The 22,062-nt window shown below is 42.8% G+C and overlaps 1 protein-coding gene across 6 annotated transcripts in view; it reads right to left on the bottom strand.

Moving 5' to 3' along the window:
* Nucleotides 1–22,062, bottom strand: part of SPATA13 (spermatogenesis associated 13) — a 159,634-nt gene that overhangs the window by 10,397 nt on the left and 127,175 nt on the right. For 3 of the 6 annotated variants that reach the window (XM_014966068.1, XM_014966069.1, XM_014966071.1), the window contains 7 exons: nt 20,445–20,807; nt 17,220–17,364; nt 7,426–7,562; nt 6,840–7,019; nt 5,593–5,778; nt 2,365–2,544; nt 1,480–1,712 (listed from right to left, as the gene is read on the bottom strand). In XM_014966068.1, coding sequence (XP_014821554.1) covers nt 1,480–1,712; nt 2,365–2,544; nt 5,593–5,778; nt 6,840–7,019; nt 7,426–7,562; nt 17,220–17,364; nt 20,445–20,807 — 1,424 coding nt within the window. Of the gene's footprint in view, nt 1–1,479; nt 1,713–2,364; nt 2,545–5,592; nt 5,779–6,839; nt 7,020–7,425; nt 7,563–9,906; nt 10,001–10,906; nt 10,927–17,219; nt 17,365–20,444; nt 20,808–22,062 lie in introns of those variants that run through there. The other 3 variants (XM_014966070.1, XM_014966073.1, XM_014966072.1) reach the window with 3 other exon arrangements.

Below are 22,062 nucleotides of genomic sequence, written 5' to 3'. Positions count from 1 at the left end.
CTGTACACTGGGCGCCCATCTGTGTTTGTAGGCATCTCTGGATGCTTTGCCACAGAAGAGGAAAATAGGTAGTATGGGTGTAAGGTGGCAAGACCCTGCAGTCACTGCATCTGCAGGTTTAATAGCTCACATAATTTCCTAAAGTTAGCAGCAGTGAAAGAGACACCCATGCTAATAATTGTTATTGCAGGGCCACAAGGATGATCAGACTGCTGGAGCACCTCTCCTATGAAGACGGCCTGAGAGACTGGGGGTTGTTCAGCCTGGAGAAGAGAAGGCTCTGGGGAGACCTCACTGCAGCCTTCCAGTAACTAAAGGGAGCCTATAAGAAAGCTGGGGAGGGACTGTTTGCAAGGGCATGTAGCAACAGGATGATGGGCAATGGTTTTAAAGTAGAGCAGAGCAGGTTAAGATTAGACATTAGGAAGAAGTTCTTTACAATGAGGGTGGTGAGACACTGGAACTGGTTGCCCAGAGAGGTGGTTGGGGCCCCATTCCTGGAGACGTTCAAGGTCAGGCTTGATGAGGCTCTAAGCAATCTGATCTAATTAAAGCTGTCCCTGCTTACTGCAGGTGGGTTGGACTACACGACCTTTAAAGGTCCCTTCCAACCCAACACATTGTATGATTCAATGATTTTATGACTCTATGACTTCTCAGGTAGCCACAGAACTGAATGGGGGTATTTCACACCTGAATGTCAGTACTTCACATCCCCTGTATTTTATCCCCAGCAAAAATCCTGTGGTCTCCAAGGGGAGTTTTCTCAAGGTTAAAGAAGTGCAGACTTTGGCCAAGGCAGCATTGCCTCAGGCTGCATGTGAACTTTCAGCACAGTGGTCACAATGGAACATTTTTCCTGCAGTTGTACAAGGTAAAAAGGCAGACATTTAAAGATAAAATCTTAATTTAGTCAAAGATTTAATCAGCCTCAGAAAGGCTAATAATAACCTGCAACTTCAATTCTTATTTATCCCAGCTGAAAATCTAGTATCTGGACTGTATTGCAAACAAAGGCAATGTTTATTACTAGTAAGTTTCTAAAAAACATTACCTCTGAACTTGCTCAGATTGTGTTTTCTATTATGGCCTTCTTTACTTTTTCTTGTGTCTACACATTTATGCAGCTTCTCCCTTTCTTCCGTGGATTTCCTTCTCCTTCATTTCTTTGACACACTGGCTTTTTTTCACTCTGATTTACACATCTCTCCCTGCATCCTATTTCAGCACTTTCTTCCTTTCCTTCTCTCTCTTATTTCTCATTCTGTCTTGCATCCCGTCAGTCCCCTGTTTCCAGATACTGCTTTTGTTAATATCTGTGATGGTTCCAAGATGCCCATCTAGTAAGGAGTTTCTGTCTATAGTGGTCAATAGAAGTTTTATTCCTGATCTCAAAAGCTTCAGTGTTGTGTCACCCAGAAAGCTTGAGTAATTATGTGTTATTACTATTAGGAGACTTGTTTTTTTTCATTCTCTCACCTGTGCTCCTGAGTGGTGTATTTGAGCAATTCTGCAAGCTGCAGAGGGTATTTGCAAATTTTCTGAACAGGCGTGAGTAGAAAACCATCAATGGCAATGTCAATCATCTGCTGAAGCAAGCGACAGGCCTCAAAGAAGTGACGGTATTTGCCCTGTTTCATCAGTTTGGAAAGTTCAATGCAGGCACTGGGATGATTGTTACAGTACTCTGAATAAATAGCAAAGCCTTCTTGCTAAAAAAAGGAAAAAAAAAAAGTCAAAGCTTCTTTAACTGAAGTATTTGTCTGTAAAGGAGGAAAGATATTTGTGTAACATCTATTATATATCATTAGATGAATTAATCCATTTCTTATATTGTTTCCTGGCTGATCAGCCTTGAAACTACGCAGAAATCTACATTGTAACTGTCAAAACTATGTTACCTTCTTTGTAAGAACACAGAAACTGAGACCTTCATTGGGTCAGGGTAATCCAACCCACTTAAAAAAGTACTTTTCTATGTGGGAGACAGCTTTAGGCTTAGCAAGCAGCTCTCAAGAACTCACAGCCTCTTTCCCCACCACCTTCTTTCCTTATTTTTCTTCGGTATGTTTTTGCGTGCCCAATATGAGGTCACTGCAAATAGCCCAGCTCATCTGTGACCATTACAGTTTTGAAAAGGAAACTTGAAATTGTGTACAAAATTACATGCTTGCTAAAGATGAGGAGAAATCTAAACCATTAAATAACTCCTTAATTGTAAATTATTTCACATTCTAAAATGCTGCCTATACATAGTTAAGTATTTGATAAGCACTTGTTACTAAAATCCCTAACACAGTAACTTTAGTATTTTCTTATCATATATTTTTAATTCCATATATAAAATTGACTTTTGCAACGTACATGTTGAAGAAAACATGACCCTATTTCACTTAGATGAGGTTCCTCTTTGTTGTACTGTTTCTCAAGATCCTTCAGAAACTTCCTTTGGAACTTGTAAATATCTTCAATATTTCCAAAAATGGTGCTTAACTGAGCGGGGGTGAACATTCCTGTATGTTTGCGACACTGCCGAATGTAACCCTGGAAATGAAATTAAAAAAACCTCGTTAGTTTGATGATGTGAAAACTTGTTCTACCCTGAACAAGCCCATTTGAGCTGGCAAAACCCCTGTGATCTATGGGCAGGCGAGTGGTTTCCCATTTCTGGGGAGGGACTCTTTGCCAGGAGGTGTAATGATAGGACAAGGGGAAACGGTTTTAAATTGGAAGAAAAAAGATTCAGATTAGATCTCAGGAAGAAATTTTTTACTATGAGGGTGGTGAGACACTGGAACAGGTTGCCCAGAGAAGCTGTGGATGCCCCATCCCTGGAGGTGTTCAAGGCCAGGCTGGATGTGGCCTTGAGCAACCTGCTCTAGTGGGAGGTGTCCCTGCCCATGGCAGGGGGGGTGGAACTCGATGATCTTTGAGGTCCCTTCCAACCCAAACCATTCTATGATTCTATGATTCCCAGCCATACACATGGACATGCAATTTCACGGATTCACGGAATTGTCAGAGTTGGAAGGGACCTCTAGAGATCATCTAGTCCAACTCCCCTGCTAAAGCAGGATTACCCAGAGCACGTTACTCAGGACTGCATCAAGGCGGGTCTTGAAGATCTCCAGAGAAGGGGACTCCACGACTTCTCTTGGCAGCCTGTTCAGCAGTCCAGCAATTTCAGATTTGCATCCGACATGTTTACACATTGATCCTTGCAGGCCAGCTTCTGTCCCTCAGCACCGTAAATGAATCCGGGAACCAGAAACCTGCAGAGTGTGTAAAGCCCATTTGCATCTCCTTGTTACAGCCACCCATCAAGCTGGAGGCCAGCCCAGTGTAAGGCCCTGTCCATGATACTGCTTCAGCTGCCGTGCTAATTTCTCACAGCCTTTTCTCTGTGCCATAAGAGCTCTTCTCTATGTGGCTAAGAACAAATCCTAAAAATATGAATATAAAGACATTTTCTACCAGGCTTACATACTGCTTTCTTAACCAGTAGGTAAGCAGGGCACAGTTGAAGCAAATGAAGAACATACTATAATGCATTGAGAATGCTGCTGTTTGGTAAAATCCATACGGTACTGGCAGGAGGTAACAGCATTGCCAAGGCCGTGCGTAAAAATACAATCACTTTTCCAATTTTTTTCCTCTTTCCTTGGAAGAACACCACAGGGGTCCAGCTCACTTTATTCGTATCCGGTGTTAAGTAGACACACAACTGATTCCTCCAGTTTTCAAGCACCCTCAGAGCACATTCTGCCTTGCCATCAGTAACCCAACAGCAGATCACATCGGCATTTGCATAACTAATAAGCAAAGGTAGGACGGGGGCCTCTGAGGGCTGCCACACACAGCAGCAGCAGCTGCCACCCACGTCCTCAGGTCCCTGCTCCAGGCAGCCGAGCAAAGGTTAACCCGTGCGATAGGGCTTATCTGCCAGGCTCCTCCATTTGGCTGCTTTCAGGCAGGTTTCCCCCAAATTGCTTCGGGAGCAGCCAGCTGTATCAAGCCTTGGGATGGCTCCGGTGAGGTTTACCAGGAAGCAGCCCTGAGTACTGCTGGCACTGATACGAATATTCCTGTCTCCTCCACAGCCATCTGCTCTGAGAGCTGCGAGCCAGCTACCACATTTACTACTGTTAGGAGGACAACTCCGACAAGGAAAACTAATTCCTGTGCAGCTCTCCTCATGTGGACTGCAGACGCTTCTTGAATGTAAAATGTTTTTCTAGCTGTACTCCAGCTTCATGATCCTGACCACGCCAGCCCTAGTGAGTCATTCTAGTGCAGAGTTTGCAAATTTGGTATATTATCGGCAGTAGCTTTTGTGACTTTTAGTCTTACTTGAGTGTATTTTCAGCCTTATGTCCTGCTTGCACCACCCTATGGGTTAAGGCAGACCATCTCTACCCACCATGTTGAACATGGAACATCGCTTCTCTACTTGGGAAATGTATGTCTGCTCTCTTGTACTAAACTCAGAGGTATGTCAGCTTTTAAAAAAGAGGTATAGAACATACAGAGAAAATTAGTTATATTAATATCAGTCTAAGAATTAATAGGCCAGTAAAATATGAAAGTCGTGTCCTAGAACTCAGCCAACCGTGGCAGCGACACAGCTGCGTGTACAAATTCCTCCCTCATCTTTTAGGCACACAGTAAAGCTTACTAGCTTAAGTAAATAGTGAATCTAAATGACAAAAATTACATTCAATGTTTTAAAATTAGCTAATTAGCAACCTATTCTTATCTTTTGTTTTCCCTTTTTTCTTTCTTCAAAATGCATTAAAAAGGCCTAACAAAAAAAACCCCAAAAACCAAAAAGCACTGCTGTCTTGTCTACTTTGTTGTCCGTGAAAGAATCTAATGAGTGGTGGACTAAAGGATGACAACATGACAAATACAGAGAAGACCAAGCAAACTAAGGGTACAAAGAATATTTTGGTAGGTTGCTTAGCACTTTCCAGATGCTAATCACAAATACGAGTCAAATGCAGGTCAAATGTGTCACAGACTGTACCAGAAGAGGCAAACTTCAGTGAAAAGCACTAGGAAGATTCTTGTCCAAGTGTGGGCTTCCAACAAATTTGAACAAAAAGAGAAAGCCCCACATTTTATGGTTCAAACAAGCAAGGTGGTTTTAAATCACCTTTAAAGATTTGTTGGAGAAAACAAACAAACAATCTCACACAGCAAACATTCTGTTTGGAAAACTTTCAAAAAGTTGTGTCCCTCAACTGTAATTGATTATATTAAAGTAACTGAAAGTTTTCTATCTAAACCAAGTGGTAAGAAGTTCTAAACAAACTGGACTTCCTTCTCTCATTATTATGGAAATAGCAGTCAGATAAGCAAAGCACTTTTTCCATGTCAAAAGTGGAATTTATTTTTTTTTTAAAAGGAAACGGTGCCTTGTGGCAGTCGACAGAGAGGAAAGCCATAAGAGGACACAAGAAGGGTCTGACTGGCAGCCTCAGAAGCGCAATTGGGAGTATTTTGATAGAAGAAACTAACCCGGTTCTCAACTTACATAGGATGTTTTCCTCACATTAGGCCAGCAAAACGCCTTCAGGTTAAAGCACGTACCTCACAGATGTCCTTGAGATGCTTGATATAGACTCGTTCTGTGTTCATAATTTCCTGTATAACATTGGTTCTCATCTGATCCTTGTTTTCAGCTATTTTCTGGCGATGCTTGCTAATATCTGCATCTTGTTCTTCATCCTGGATACTACTACCATTTTCTGGCACCTCTTCCTGATTAACACGCAGCTGCAGCCAGAACAAACAAAGCAAATTAGAGTAAAGCAGTAAACTTTTACAAAATGTGACAAAGCTGTTCCCAACTTCTTACAATTAAAAGAGGACTTGCTACAGAAAAGTTCCCATTCTTACCTTATAGGAAGGGTTCCAGAACAGGATTTATCTCATCGTACCCACTGCTTATTCCAATAAAGTGTTGAGATTTCTGTCTGGTTAAATACATATCTTTCTACTCACAGGATCTAAGAGATACCGTATTGTGTTGCCTCTGTATTTTTCAGACTTAAGCTTATTTCTGACCCTTACTAATAGTTTATGTGTTACTTTGGCCAAGTCAGTCTCTGGGTAAAAATTACAAAAGTAGACAACAACTCAAACACTTCCAAATAGTTTCCCTCTGCCCCAGTACGATACGGACAACAGCACCTCCTTTTTCCACTTCTCTCTGACTGCCCATGTTGGCTGGAGATCTAGGAAGGGCAAAGGCAGGAACCGTATCTGGCACTTTGTGTAGTACTTCACACAGCATGGCCCAAGCTTCAATACAGGCGCTCAAAAAGTTCTTCAAATTAATTTCTAAAGCATAATTCAATTTTACACCATTCGTGAATTATACTGTCATTAATCTGGCTGAGTTCTAACCGGGGAGTTCAGACTGTGAACCAGATTCCTACACAACGTTGTGATAACAGATTATGCCCTATTTTACCAAGAAATCCCTGCAGCATAGCTTTCCTCAGTCCCCCATGAGAACTGCTACGTCCTCTTCGTATCCACTGATTGCTCCTGGTCGAGCTTTTTGCTGCCCTCATTTCTGCTTCAGAAATTCCTTTGGTTACCAAAGGACCACATAAAGGGAGAAGCCAGAGTAAAAGGTATCAGAGGAGCTAAGGGATCTTGGGGTGTGATGCTCTATTGCTTCTTTCCTTATGAAGTCATTACGAGTTACAGCACTGATGTTCAGATACAAAGAAGCTGAGGATCGGGCCCTTCACTTCAACGTAATGCCATGACCATTGCTGTTGCACTCTGCTAGGAATCAATGGTGCAAAAGCAAGAGAGTCGCTCACCCTGACGAAGCTAGCTGGAAACCAGGCTTCCTTGTCTTCGTTTCTTCCCCACCACCAGTCTTTGTTGGAAGCTTCTAGAACTCTAATGACATCTCCAGCTTTGAAGCCCAGCTCTTGATCATCCATGGTCACATGGTCCCAGAGAGCTTCGGCATAGACAATGCTGCCATCGCTTATCAGCTGAGATGGGAAGAAAATGAGGTTGTGAAGGACAAAAGATAAACAATGAACTGTTTATAAATTACTAAAAGATCAAACAAAATACCCATGATTACGCCTATTACAGGATAAAACTAAAATTCTGGATTTTCACAAATCTATACATGTATTTATTAGTGAGGACAATTAAGAGTTCTACTCCAGAGTCACATAGGCTAACGAGTTACCCTCCCAGCAAAGTACCAGTCACTGTGCTCTTCCCTTGGCATCTGCTCATGGGCCCTGCTAGAGACAGGACACCGTGGCCGCTGGATCCTTTGCTGTGATGGCTACTGCCATTGCACTATTTATTAATATGAAACCTCAGACCTGTGGAAAACCCCCCCCCCCCCGCATCGTTACAGCAATGAAAAGTTCAGGACGTTACCTCATTAATTGCTAGCTGTTCCCCTCCGGGCTGCAGGTACCTGGGAGTGGCTTGGCAGAGCTCCTCATAACTGTAGTCTTCCTCACTGCCATTGTCGTCCACTAAGGCCGAAGACTCAGTCCCACCATCTGCAGCGACTAAAACAAAGGTGCAACAGCTGTTTGCTTCATCATTTTTATGATTCCCCAAAAATAACAATGCAAGAGGAATCGCTGAGAAGCTGCCTTTGTTGTCATGAATATGGCAATAACAGCAGAAGTGGAGAGCAGCAGAGCTCTCAGGAAAAACACTTTTCTGCTATTAAATACTTTTTACTCTTCTTCAGAATCTTCTCATTTAGCAGCTGATGAAACTGGGAAATTCTCCTCTTTGTGCATGAGAAACAGAACTACAACCATTATTTATTTTATTTTTTTACCCAGAGAAAAATCTCGGATGACGTGGATCAGAAGGGTGGTCTCAATGTCACTTCCCACATGGCAGATGGGAGAGCTCCAACAGGGCCCCAGCAGTCGGGGGCTGCTGCCAGCCCAAGGCTGGGTGCCATCACACCATCCCACCCTCTGAGAGGATGTAACGACTGGACACCTCTATGCCCACCCAGCTGCCACCTCTTCCATATGCCAGGGGTCTCTGGCAGCTCTGGGGTATCTACGAGGTGGCCCAAGGGGGACACGGTGTAACTGCCTGAGAAAACACTTGGTCTTATTGCCCCAAATCACAAAAAAAAAAAAAAATTCTTGGTTTGACAAGTGTACATTTTCTGACCAAAGAGGCAGCTTTTTAAAAAAATAGATCAAAGATGGGCTTCATCTTATTACACAGCCACATAAACCAAAAGACACATCACTTAAGTGGCTGTCACAGTGCACATATAAACGTGCAGTTACTGTATAAAACTGTAAAATCCATTTGGGGCTGCACCACTGGGTGGTAGATCCTTTTGGCCATCATCTCCGTCCTGGCAGATGAAGAGGAATGGGGACTGATGGGACCAAGTAATACTGACTGAGCCATGTCCTTGCCACTCAGTGCCAGACCCTTTCAGAGTAGGTCTGCCTTTGAAAGCCAGGTGTAACATTCCAACAGATCAGGGGATGAGTAATCAAGAAGTGTTCAGGGCTTAAGTGCATTCTCTGGTCCTTGTTAATTTAAGCCTGAAGATTGATTCCTTCGGCAGGCCCAAGATGTGAATAACTACAGAATCTAAAGATCATACCGTGCTCAGAAATCCAACAAAAAATAAAAAATCAAATTCAGAACGGATCACTAGCACTGAACTCCTTTTTTAATGGTTACTGTGTCCCAGACAAGTTGTCCCGCAACCTGCAGAGCATCTCCCACTTCCGAGTGCCTGGGAAGGGACCTTTAAGTGGAGTTAGTGAACCTGCCAGTTCCACCAAGCAGCAGGGCCCTGCCCCTGCCTCTTCCCTGCCCTGCGTCATGCCTGGGCACCGCCTGCTGCTGAGCCCTGGGTGAGAGGCACAAAGAGATGACTCCTGCCTTTACTCTGCACACCTACACATCTCACAGGCACCGCTGCCTGTCTGTGATCTACCTCACAGGGAGAAGCACTTCAACCCCCTCCTTATGGGCACTCATACCATCACCGGCATCTTTGGTGATTCGGGTATTAATTTGCAAGAGAGATCAAAGCTGATTACTGCACAGATTCACTAAGAAGCTTGGAAGATTTTTCTTTCCTTTAAGAGCAGAAAAATATGGCATAGTCTTGATAGCTATATTCTTTTAAGAACATGGCTATTCAAACCACTCTCTTCTACTCCCCAGCATTTTAAATATCCACTCACATTAATGGTATAATCTGCAGGGAGGATGCAGAATCACTGTTTTAAAAAGCCCTACAGGCTCACAGATCTGAGCACTGACAAACTTTTCAAATACATCTTGTGAAGCTTACTGAAACTGCTTTATTAAAAAAATCTGCAAATAAGTAATTCATTAAATCATTTTTAGCTTATAAACAAACAAACAAAAAAAATTAATCCCAGTGATCCTTTATACGTCTCTACTGTACTATCAGTACTGCCTGTGGGTTTGTTCCAGTAACAACGCCACATCCAAATAACCTAATTCATTTGGCTACAGATGAAAAATGACTGCAATTTTGAGACCGATAACTGTTCATTATTCTGTACCAAATCAACAAGCTTACATTGTCTTCGTGGCTACTCAAGCGACAATCAGTCGCTTGCACTCTGCAGCTATTCCTCTGCTGTTTACAGGCAGAAATATCAGAGGTAGGGGTGGGCTTTCGCTCCGACGGGATGCAAGAACTTAAAAGACAGCCTGGGACTGATTCTGATCTCTTTGTCACCGGTGTAAGGCTGCAGGCTCCCGAGGATGACACAGTATAAGCGAGATCAGAATCAGGCTCCCCTCAGCCACAGTTTATCAGTTCAATCTAAAAACACTGTAAAAAAGAGAGAGAGAGAGAGAGCATGTTCTACTCACACGTACCCATCTGAAGGCTCTCCAGACTCCAAAACCGTGCCATTCCCCCCCTGGCTACCATGCTGCCGTCAGACTCGACCCCAGGGCAAGGGCTGGACCTCTGATGGGTGATGGGGCTGGAGAGGGATCACGAAAGGCTCTGAGCTACCCTCAGTGTGGAGCAGCAGCCTGTTGGCTGCCTCCGGCCGCCGGCTGGGAACTGCCCGCGGCGCGCTCGCCTCGCTGACATCATGGGGTGCCCTTGGGGAGGAAGTTCCAGAAAAGAAACAAAACAAAAAAAAAGAAAGGGTCTGCCCGTCCCCAGCTGAGCTGTGCCCGCAGCCGCCTGCGCCGCCCAGCCCGCTCCCAGGGTGCCCCAGCGCCTCCGCGCAGCCAGCCAAGAAGCACATTTGGTTTTCATTAGAAGCTGCTTTAATGCAATTTTCAATCTATATTCAAACGACTGCAATGCACGGGGAAAGACTATTTGGACGGGAGCTGGGAGTTCCTGCACTACAACGCTGTTCAGAGTGTCGGTGTAGCTTTGGAATATCATACCGGTTGGAATTCCAGTAGAAGGCATTTTTTGCATGGCTATTAAAACTTGTCTTGCTTCCGCAGCAAATGCTGTATCATTATTGAGGGCACAGGCAGCTGAAGCGTTAAGGCAGCAGCAGGCTGCTCCCAGGAAAAGAGGGGAGGACTGGGACGTTTTCTCACTCACGCTACAAACTTGATTCAGCTGCTCCAAAAAATAGGGAACGAAGCAGGAAAGCACCCAAACAGCCCAGATTTCGCTGGGACTGACCCAGCCCGGAGCACAGCCTCGTTCATTCACCGTGGGCCAGCATCTACCACCCTTACATCTGTGTCGTTCTGCAGTGAAGCCAGCTCAGTCCATGCACTGGAAGCAAAGGCAGGAGCTGCTCCCATCAGCAAAACGCGAGCCCTGCCGCATCCTGCACTTGTAGACAGCCCTGCACTGAGGCTTTGGAAAGCTCCATAACCCTCATGGCTCCTTCTTTACCTGCAAACTGCCTTGCTCTGAGCAGCAACGCTGCAGACTGAGCTTGTCCTTTAACTGGGGGCTGTGATATCTCCAGGGAGGTGCTCACAAAGCCCTGGTGGCATTTCTGCACGCACAGCTCTCAACACCCACTGAAATCACATGGTTTCCCCCAGCGCTGCCTCAGACCGAGAGGGAAAGGCCAAGCACGGCCCCGCAATATTAATGCCATCTTCCTACAGAAACCCAGACTGTGCTGTGCCACACAGCAGGCTGATAGGAATTCCCTTCCAAATCCCAAAACTTCCCTATTATTTCTTGCTGCAAGGACGCTTCTTGAACAGCACAGTAAAAACAAGCTACTACATATTATAAGCTGTTTATACGCAGTCCCCACGCATTTTTCTCAGCACAAATCATTATTTAAAAAAAACCAACAAACCAACCCAGCAAACAGATGTGACACAGAATTGCTGAGGATCCTGCAACCTGCAAGTGAAGGCTTCACGCTTTTCATCAGCCAGAGTACAAGCTCTCTGCCCCATCAAACCACCTACCCACAGAGGAAAAACAGCTGAACTGCCAAAGGAAAATGCGATCAAACGATCAAACCCCACACAGCTCTTCTAGAAGATGCATTAAAAACCATCTGTGAAAAACAGTCATTTGGTTTGATTTTTGCAGAAGGGAACTACGTGCTTTTGCCCGATGACTAACCCAGTGCCACCATGGGATGCTGCCGGCGGGGGAGCGAGGGGGGAAATGTGTTCTCCCTCCTCTGCACGGGCACATCCTGCAACTCTGAGGCCACAAACTGAACCACCACAGGAGTGTTCGTCTGGGGTGAGCTGGTGGCACTCCAAACGCACGCTGCAGGGCCACACACGCTGCGCAGGGCACTCCGGAAAGGCTGTGGGTAGCACATACTAAAATATTAAAACTAAAAGCTAGTTTACCCACCCCAAGGAAATCCAGTTCTAGATACCCCTCTGGCATCACAGGACCCTCTCTGTAGAAGGCCACCAAAGCTACACCACAGGTGTCCCCCCACCCACTGCTCTGGCAGCAGCCAGTAGTGCATGCCCAGGGAAGAACATAAAAATAAATGAGGCGTGTAATGGCCTTCTTTTGATGTGTTTTCCTAAACTCCAGGTATCTGCAGATCAGAGTCAGATCCCTCCTGGGGCAGAATTGGTATCTGTGTTTAATGAACTGCATTTTTCAAACCACCTTCTGAATTTCTGTCAACTTTGGGGATGTGAAGAATCATGCGTAGCAATTAGTTTCTTAGTTTATAGAGTGTGAAAATTATCTTTTATTTTGAACTTGCTATCTGATGATTCCATTTGGTGCCCGTTAGTTCTCACATTAATGGAAACAGTAACTATTATCTGTTCATTTTTCCTATGCCAATCAGACTTTTATTCCCCTATTGTCCTTTTTTCCAAGTTGCAGAGCCCTACCCGCGTTAATCATTCCTCACGCAGAGACACTGAGTGGGGTTTTTTGTCCTTTTGCCCTTCTCTGTATCGTCCCCTGTAAAATACGCCTTTGGAGGTGGAAAGGAAGGGGGAGATGGCCCCCACACGCCATGCCAGTGTCACAATTGGGCCTTCTGTTTTGTTCTCCATTCCCTTCCTACAAATCCCTGCCCTTCTATTTACTGTTTTGACTGTTACTATGCACCGAACTGACATTTTAATTATCTGTTAGGATGGCAAGAGCTCTTCCTGAATGGCAGCACCCAGCTCTAAGTCCATTCTCCTGCACACGTACCAGGCTGGTGCTGCTCCTCTCCCCGTGCACCACCTCCCCTTTACCAGCTCCCAACTCGCCCGCCGCCAGCCCACCGCGCTGTGTGTCTCGGGGCTGTGAAATCCTTCCGCAGCTCTGTTCAAGCAGCTTGTGCTTCTACTACTGTGAATAATTTAGCACACGAGCAGGAATTACAATTTCATTCTGCACCTCCTTCCCCACGCTGTTTGTGAAGCCACTGACCATCTGACTCCACTTGTGAGCCCCCTCCTGAAGGAAACCGACCGCCTTCCTCCTCTCCCTGACTTAGTGCTTACTCACCTGTTAAAGCAGGGGAGCATCTTCCCTCTTATCCCACGCCCCTATAGAGACATTTCTAAGAGGTCTTGTCACAAGCCTTTTGGAGATCCATGTAGCCTCTTCCTACTGAATCCCCTTGATCCCATTCCTTAGTGATTTTTTTCAGAAAACCTAATCCATTTCTGGGGGACAGCTTTCCTCTACACAGGACTCTTCATCACAAGGGTCCACAAGTCTGTGGATTTTACTCTCTGTTATAGTTCCTAAGTTCCTGAAATATATTCTTTATATGTTCTATGTACTCAGACTCGCTGATCTCCTGCTCACAGGATCCTCCCTGATCCTTCTGTATAAATGGCTATCCCATCGCTCCCTTCTTCCTTTACTGAGGCAATTTTTGAGGAATAAATTCCATGTTGAGGCAGTAGCTCAGCAATTTAATTTTTAAATTCCTTTAGAAGTCTTGATTCTGGCAATTTATTACTATTCATTTAGTTACTCTGAAACTTTTACTGACATTTCGAGACAGATCCTTATCTAATTTGAGCTCAGGTTTTGTTTCTCAGTCACTTACAAGGCCTACAAACTGTTTGGTAGTCTACCAGGTTCTCATATTTTTTTAAAAGGTTGTAGTTTTTCTATCTTTAGCAAATTGTTTTGATGCTCCTGTAGCTTCACATCAAAAGTGCTAGAGGGTTGTGGGTTTTTTCTATTTGGATACAATTCAGCAACCTGAAGGATGCATTTTTTTTTTCTTCTTCTGAAGAAAATGACAAAACCCATTTCTTGTGTTTCCAAATTCTGTTTTGACAGGTGACATATACTTTGCTCTCAGCATCTAATAGGCTGTCCTTGAACACCTTCTCTGCTGCCTCCAAGAATTCAACACCTTTTCTGCTCCTTTGAATTCCTTTGTTACATAAATGACTTCCCACTTTTATTTACTTTCCTTCTTTTAAATTAAAACACATACCACATTGGATTTTTTTTTACTCTTCTCACCCCTGCAAGGATATTGGCTCAGAGGGCATTATGAACACAGAGGGAAAGATTCATTATCTGTCTGTATCTGCTCAATGAACAGCACACTAAATTATCTGTGTCTTCCAGTCAGGGTCACCTGGCTGAGCTCAGAAGTCCATAGAGTCAGGTGAGACACATCCCACCCTGACAGAGTAGCTCTTACGTGTGATCCTGTGCACACCTTAGGAACGGTTTAAGAATCATTTCCCTTCCTGTAGGTCTCCTGATTAGCTGCACTGATTAGTTATTTATGGTTCACCTGAAAACGTAGCACTGTGCCCCATTACAACGCTTAGCCCACACAACAGCAATTTAAGTCTCCTTTTATGACTGTGCTTCCTGCCTTGGAAACTTTTCTGGTCTCCATGATTTGTCACATTTACTGTCACTATCCTGGTGATCTCAGGTGGTTCATAATTTAATCCTGTCACTATATTTTTTCCCATTCAGGCATGGCATTCCACTCCATGGGTGCTGTGACATTTGATGATACAGCAAATTTATTTATCTGAATGAGCTCCTTGTTTTCCTTTAACACATTAGAGACCCTCTTTCACTGGTACAATCTTTTCTGTTACTCCCATAGCACTTGCACAGTGGTGATATGCTGGTTATACTCCACTGGTTATCTTCCTTCAACCAAGTTTCTGACATATGGCATCTAGTTTCCTTGAAAATATGTTTATTTCTCCATATTACATTTTAAACTTCTGCTGTTACTGGCAGGGTTGCCCCTTTTTCTAAATCTTCTTTAAATAACACTTGTCCAGCTGTTCCTGACTGTTTCTTGCTTGAGTTTTGTCAGCTTCTGCCCCATCCTTCATTTGAGGATGCGGCGATCATTGACATTGCCTGTAAAGGATGTGCCATCCTATACTGTGTATTATTTCACCTTGCCAGCTTTCCTCTAATTCTTTGATTAGAAACTACCCCATAATCTCTTGATTTCCATGTCAGCAGCCTGCTTTTGTTTTGTCTAGAAAACAAAGGCTCTTTTTATTTCAAATGTTCCCTGGTTCATAAATAATCTAAATCTTCCTCTTTTTAATACAACTTTCTGCATGAAGGTGCCTGGAGGTAAAAGGGCCTCTCTCTCTGACAGGGAGCGTGGCATTGGCAGCACTTGGGACAATTTTACCATTGGGCTCCTGGTCTTTTAGCTTCTACCTGACAGCTTCAATTTTGCCTCCAGTGCTTGCCTCCCGTTGCCTCTTGTTATAAAAGTAGACATACAAGTAGTATAAGGCTTTAGCAAGTAACTAAAATAAGACACCACTGGTTTTCAGTGTTTGGGTTTAGAATTTCTCTCTGTAATAAAGGGCTTTTTGTGCTATCGAATTTCACTGTACATGAGCAAACAAAAAACGCTCACATATTCAAAGACAAGGAAATGCCTTGTGAATTTAAGAGAAAAAGGAAAGAGATCAGAATGTGTGACACTGGTCACTTTATTATTTTCTGCTGGAGCTACTCAACATCTTTGCAACCCCTCTCAAACTGCGAAGTCCGTGATGTTCCCCACTTGCCTTCAGGGTTTTGATTTCAGAAGCTTTTCCTGCTCAACTACTATGTTTATTGTAATGAGTCATAAAAGTTGCATCTAGCATAATCAATATTGGTTTGGCTTCATTGTCTTGAAAAGTGGCAGAAACTTTGCTTTGTGTATTTGTCATCCTGTTGTTTATGTTTTTTGAAATCTTAAATACCTGGAAAGACACTACTCTCAGGCAGTTGTCTAAGTAACTATTATTATTTCAGGGGGTTTCCAAACACGAAGTGGAAAGGATAACTAAAAATAAAAAAGGAACCCCTACTCTGTGATATGTAAAAATAGTATCTTTTTTTTGAAATTAACTCATGGCGAACCTGTTTTTCTGTGTGCAGTACCTCTGGAATCAGGGACGGAGATACCACATAATCTCAGCAAGGGTTGTGTACTAACTATTGAATTTACCTTGATGTTTAATCTGGATCATTAAGTATACTGAGATACATATAGCAAGGACGTGGATTTTAAAGTATTTCCCAATATTTTACTACAATATAAATTAAAAGGACAATACTAATATAATATATAGAATGTATTTCATTGCTATAGTTAGACATTATCAACTCTGTTCCTTGGAGAGAATCTTCTGAAGAAAACTGTCACACTCTACTGAAGACTGGAAAATGCAGTTTTAAAATGTTCTTATATAAATTAATTTGCAGTTGAGGGACTTTCTGAGCAGAATTTAGATATCATTGCAGCTAAAACTTAGCTTAGAACCACAAAAGCCAAGTACTGAGTAGTAAACATATGCATAATTTTAGTAAAGAAACACTGAAAATGTTATTTGCTAACTTTCCTACTTCAGTCATGGCAAGCCCTGATCCAGACACCTTTACTTATTCTCTCCACAGAGAGGCAGAGTGAAGGTTCCCAGTAATGTTTTGTTCACTATTAACAGTGAAGAATATGAAGTGAAATTTTGCTTTTATGTCCAACTCTTGCCAGTTAAACATTAATAACTGTTCAGATTATGTTCATGATGGTCTGAAAAAAACTACAAATGGTATAAACCCAGGCTCTTCTGGTGCCACCTGACAAGAAATGTTCCCCTAATGCTAGATAGGACTTTCTATTAATTCAAGACAGCATTGCATGGTAATAGTACACAATTACAGAAAAAAATACACAAGACACATCAGGGAGTCTGATGAAAGGTACTGCTTCCAGAAAGGTGATTTTTTCCAAGAATCTGTCCATCACGTCCCAGAACCCTGGTTGGGCCGCGCTCACCACTGAATAAGCAACTGCAACAGCACACAGTTCTCTGAAACAAGTTGCTTAATTATTTAAGGCTTGCCTATCTAGGTAGTTAAGCTGAATGCATGGCAAACAGAAAATTAAAAATACATGTATGATGTGGCTATGGTTTGGGTGTGATCTCAAGCGTATTAGACCTTACGTCCTTCATATTCTATTATTATCTTCAGGCAAGTATGTGAATAGAGAGTGGAAAATATAGGAGTACAAATGGTACAGAAGAACAAACCACAGCAATGTGAAACAGTAGGTGTGAAAAACAAGCTTTACATGTCACACAGCAGGAAAAGATGAGAAAGTCATAAAACAAAACAACTTAGCTGAGTATTACGTTGTCACTGCGTTGGTTTGCACCTTTTTGTGTTCCACACTATAACACCCTACTTCCTGACCAAGCTGGGGTATGAAGTTGAGATCTAGAGAGTTAAAAAGGCTCGCCCATCTTACCGTTAGACGTTCTCATCTGCCGCCTCCGTCCAACCCGGTCCAGGCCGATGGGGGTGCTTTGGGAAAAGGTGAGCGGCCGGAACCTGGCTGAAACAGCCTTGTAAGGGGGGACCTGGTGCGCTGGGACGGGCGGCCGCGCTGCAGGCTACAGAGAAAACAGCAAAATCCAGTATTAGTAAAGCCACCAGCAAGTCCAACGGAGCAAAACCCCAGTACAAAGTAAGGTTTGTTAAGGTTTTAACCCAGCTAATTGAGGGGCAGCACAGTCCTCTACTTTGAGGTGACATTGCTTAAACACTGCATACCATACCCACCAGCACTGCAGAAAGTACTTTATTATCTTACAGTTCTCTGTTACATTAAGAACTCCTTAACCTCCTGTTATGGCTAGAGATGCTCTATAATTTTCATCTTGTGATACTCTGTGCCCAAACGCCCCGGGATTGAAGTGCTGTGAGAACAGCCTGCGCAACGCCGCCCGGGGCTGTAACCACCCATCCCAAGGGAAACCCCAAGGGAAAGAATGACCAGAAATGCTACTGCTGGAAGTTGTGTGTTCACTTCTTGGGAAACTTGCTTTCTTCAACTAAATGTGTTGCTTGTAAGTAAAATAAAGATACCTGACAAGACAAAAATAATTGCCCAAATGATCCTCTACTCTGAAGTTCCCAGGAGTCTCATTAAAAAGAGATACTATTAAGCTTACTTGTAACTTTATCTAGAAGCCATTTTCTTTCGTTAAATCATTAATTATGATTAGGAGAACCTACTCCTGTTTTATTTGCAAATGGAGCCTAATTTTATGTTGTCCCTTGTCATGGTTTAGGCTGGGCTGGCCACTATACAAACAACGGACGCTCCACATTAGCCAGGCTGAATGACCTTGCTTAAACACTCAACATTAAATAGCCAGACCTCAGCATATGAACTTCAGAGAAACTCATCTTCACATCTTATCTTTCGTTACTGTCTGTGGGTCCATCTATCAGGTAATCTGGAAGACTGGGGTGGGGTTTTTTATGTTCTCTTGACACTCTATTATGAAATCAATGATTTAGAATTGTTTGAAAACATTTTCTCATGCCTGAGCTGTCGGACCAAAACAAAACACAGCAAAGAAGCAATTAGCACTACACTTCTCAAATATTCCCATGGGTTTTAAGAAAAGCTTTTAAGAAAAAAAATCAGCAAGGTGAAGATCAGCCTTTGAAAGCCCCACATGAAATACTTCCAGCACATGTATTCCCACTTCATTAGTCCTTTTTTACATTCCAGCTACAAATTTACTTTCGAATATAATTGCCAAAGCCTCTGTGTGTACTGAATATGATTTAACTATAACCTCACCTTTAAACCTCATTTCTTCACTGCTTTAGGAATAAATCAGGATCCCACCACTGAGCAACAACACAAAGAATAAGCCCGATATTTTGCATCAAATAGGTAAAAGAAGTCATGTCAATTACTATATGCAAACAGCATATAGCAAGAAAGGTGTTTAATTCTATTATTCTAAAATTTTCTTGTAAGGCTTCAGGCTAGATCCCTTCCCCAGACAGGCAAGGATGTGCTGTCGTTACTCAGTGGCAGGCTCAGGAAGGCCATCATTTGGGTTAAAAATGTGTCCCTGTGGGGAATGGTTTTAGTCTTGACCACAGTGATCCAGCAATGTGCTTGTTTAACCCCAGCCAGCCCTCGTGGCAGCATCAGAGCATGGGAAGAGTCAACTCAAATGGCTGCCTTGATGCATGTTCCTTCACTAATAAACTGATGCAGGAAGGTTTCAAGAGAGATCAATTTGTTTTCAGCAGCAAATGAATGGCCTGGAGAGTGTTCAATCACTTCCATGGTACAGCAAGGATTATTTGGGTTGCTGATACTCAGTATAGCTTGAAATCCATCTATCAGAGTAAGATGCCCTGAATTTATAACAATAACAAAAAATTTCCTCTTTTTTTCCTCCAAGCTAAGTAGTTCTAAGATTAATTTTAAAATATCCCAATTATGTCAGGTTTGAAATTATGGCCTTTGCCTGGGTAAAACATTCAGTGGCTTCAATCAGAGCTTTGCTGGTACAGACTTCAAGATGCTTATTTTCATCAGGGAATTATAAAGAAAAATTGTGCAATATACAATAACAAAGTTAACGTTAAAAATTGCTTTTCACAAGAGACTGAAAATCCTGCCATTGTTTCAGCATTTGATTTCAGTCAGGGAAGTACCACGGCCATGAATGATACTGCACTGAACTTCCCAGCAGGAGAGTAAGTGGCATGGGAAAGATTCAAATTCCAGTCATAACCACTGGAAGCACATTTTTTGAGGATGTAAATACTATTCCTTTTTTGTTCTGTTGTTTTATCAACTTGGCAACTGCTTTAGGTAGGAGTCCCCCAGCTTTTCTGGAGAGTGGAAAATACCTGATCAATGCAGAGTTACAAAAGCCCATGAGTCTGAAGCTCTGTAACTAAGCTAGTTTTATCTTTCAGAAGTTTTTTCTTTCTCAGTTTCTTACATAAGCCAACACAAATGGCCAATAAGTACATAAGCATTGCTTAAGTAGTAACCACTCGCTATTTTCTTACAGGCTTCCTACGTTCAATCAGGTCAATATAGTTGTGCATAAACAGAGTGGTGGGTTTTTTTCATATTCAGTTTTCTTAGAGTCTTTCTTTATTTCATTAATTCCTTAATTTATTAGCAAGTTCTTAATGCTACTTCCTCATTAACTCCAAGTATCGTCGCTATGCCAATACCAAGATTTTGAACACCACAGCTAATGCCATAGGTTTTTGAACAGGTCTGCTTTTGTAGAATTTGAAATGATCAATAAATAATGTGTTACTACCGTATTGTTTGTACTCCTCTCTTCCTCAGGCCTTACACTCTGTAAGGTGACTAAACACACAGCTGTATTGCATACAGATCAGCTCTTATACACCAATATGACACATAACAAGCATTCCAAGAGAGAAATAAGGGTTATTTACAATACGAAAAAGATAATCCCAAAGTCAGTATCAGTTTTATTCCATGCTGGTTTGTTTTTCAACAACAAGACAAAGTAATTAGTGACCAGGAAAGCAGAATTGTAAGTACACGATGTCAGCTTGACAAAAGGGAAGGAAGAGAAGGAAGCATCCATTCTATTTTCTAGGCTGAAGATAGAGACAAGGAAGTGAAAGGGTCTTGCGCAGTTTGCAGAGAGCACATCTCTTATCTTACTTGTGTCAGCAGACCTTCTATCTCTTCTGCCGGACCGCTTCCATAGAAATTGACCCCACCTATCACGGAGATGGGTCTTCTCTTTCGTCCTCTGTGGTAGCCTACAGTATTGCTTTGCATCACAGACCCAGCAGAAGCCAGTCCTGGCTGATTGTCTCCATCCGTGCAGTCTGTCTTCTGAGACTCCACCGCAACCGCATCTTCTGGTATAGAGAAACTTCTGATCGCCATTTGGCCATAGTCTGAGAGAGGTCTGGGGCGAGATCTTTTTCCAGAGCCCCATCTCCTGGGTGTGACCTTTTGAGTGTCTGTCTTTTCTTCATCCTGGGATGGGGACCTCTTCCAGTGGTCATCAGAAACAACCTTTTTAAATGTGAACAAGTCAAATAAGCCACACAATTTTCTGACAATCAGTGTTTTTCATATGGCAGATCAACTTAACATTGCTAAAAAGAAAGTGTTAACATAATACATACAATAAATGCAACTGACAATTCAGGAAAAGAGTAACTTTGCAACGGAAAGCCATCGTCATGCTTGTGCTGAATAAGGTTAACACCCAACTGTCAGCATCTCTCACACAAACATGACTAGTAACACTAAAAACTCATCTATTAGCTCAACAGTACAGACAGGTCCTACGATAAACACTGAATTCACTGAATGATGTCTTGGAAAGACAGCTCTGGCACTCACAGGACTTGCTCCTGTGCACAAGTAGGATGTTACATGTAACACCAGTAAAAATAATTCAACCAGCACTCTGGCTGTGTTTCTGGACTTTTTGGACAAGGGACTATGGTTTAGTGAAAGAGTTTAGATTGGGCATAAGGAAGACATTTTTCACAATGAGGGTGGTGAGACACTGGAACAGGTTGCCCAGACAAGTTGTGGATGCCCCATCATTGGAGGTGTTCAAGCTCAGGTTGAACGAGGCTTTGAGCAACCTGCTCTAGTGGGTTTGGAACTGGATGATCTTCAAGGTCCCTTCCAACCCAAACCATTCTATGATTCTATGATATTCCTCTGCTTGACCTCCATTCAGTGATGAAAATAAACAGTAAGGCTGCAGTTTGACTGCTTGCCCGTCCCAGGTAACTGTGAGCCGATACCAAACCGGGCAGTCGCACCCTCTCCTACCACTCACTCCCACGCTCTCCCTTGGGTCAGATGTAGAGATTACGCAGCCATGTGCGAGTCGGGTGAGTGAGCTCATCCAGTTTCGAAGGCAGAAGCTAATTTTCTATACACTCAAAGAGATTATAGTCATACGGAGTAGGACCGGAGACACAAATACAGGAAAAACCGATGGTTTTGGAGAGGAAGCTTGGAAAATGAAAATGTTCCTATTTAACAGCACATCTGACTCACAGAGGTTAACACCTGCAGGTATCATAATTGCACTGGTACTACAAGTTTGGAAATAAAATAACCTCAGCTGACATAATTGTTAGAGGGAACATTTTTAAGCATTTCAATGCATTTGGAGTAATACTGCTGTTAACTTTTTTAATAAAACCCCTGCAGTTTTTGAGAAAAAATACTGCACATAAAAAATTGCATTCACTTTTCCCTGAAATTTCCAAATCCTCACAGTTTCCTCAGCTTTTCCTGGCTC

Source organism: Calidris pugnax, unplaced genomic scaffold (genome assembly GCF_001431845.1).
Source record: "Calidris pugnax isolate Ruff unplaced genomic scaffold, ASM143184v1 scaffold20, whole genome shotgun sequence".
NCBI classification, from domain to species: domain Eukaryota; kingdom Metazoa; phylum Chordata; class Aves; order Charadriiformes; family Scolopacidae; genus Calidris; species Calidris pugnax.
This window is presented reverse-complemented; position numbering and strand designations above follow the sequence as displayed.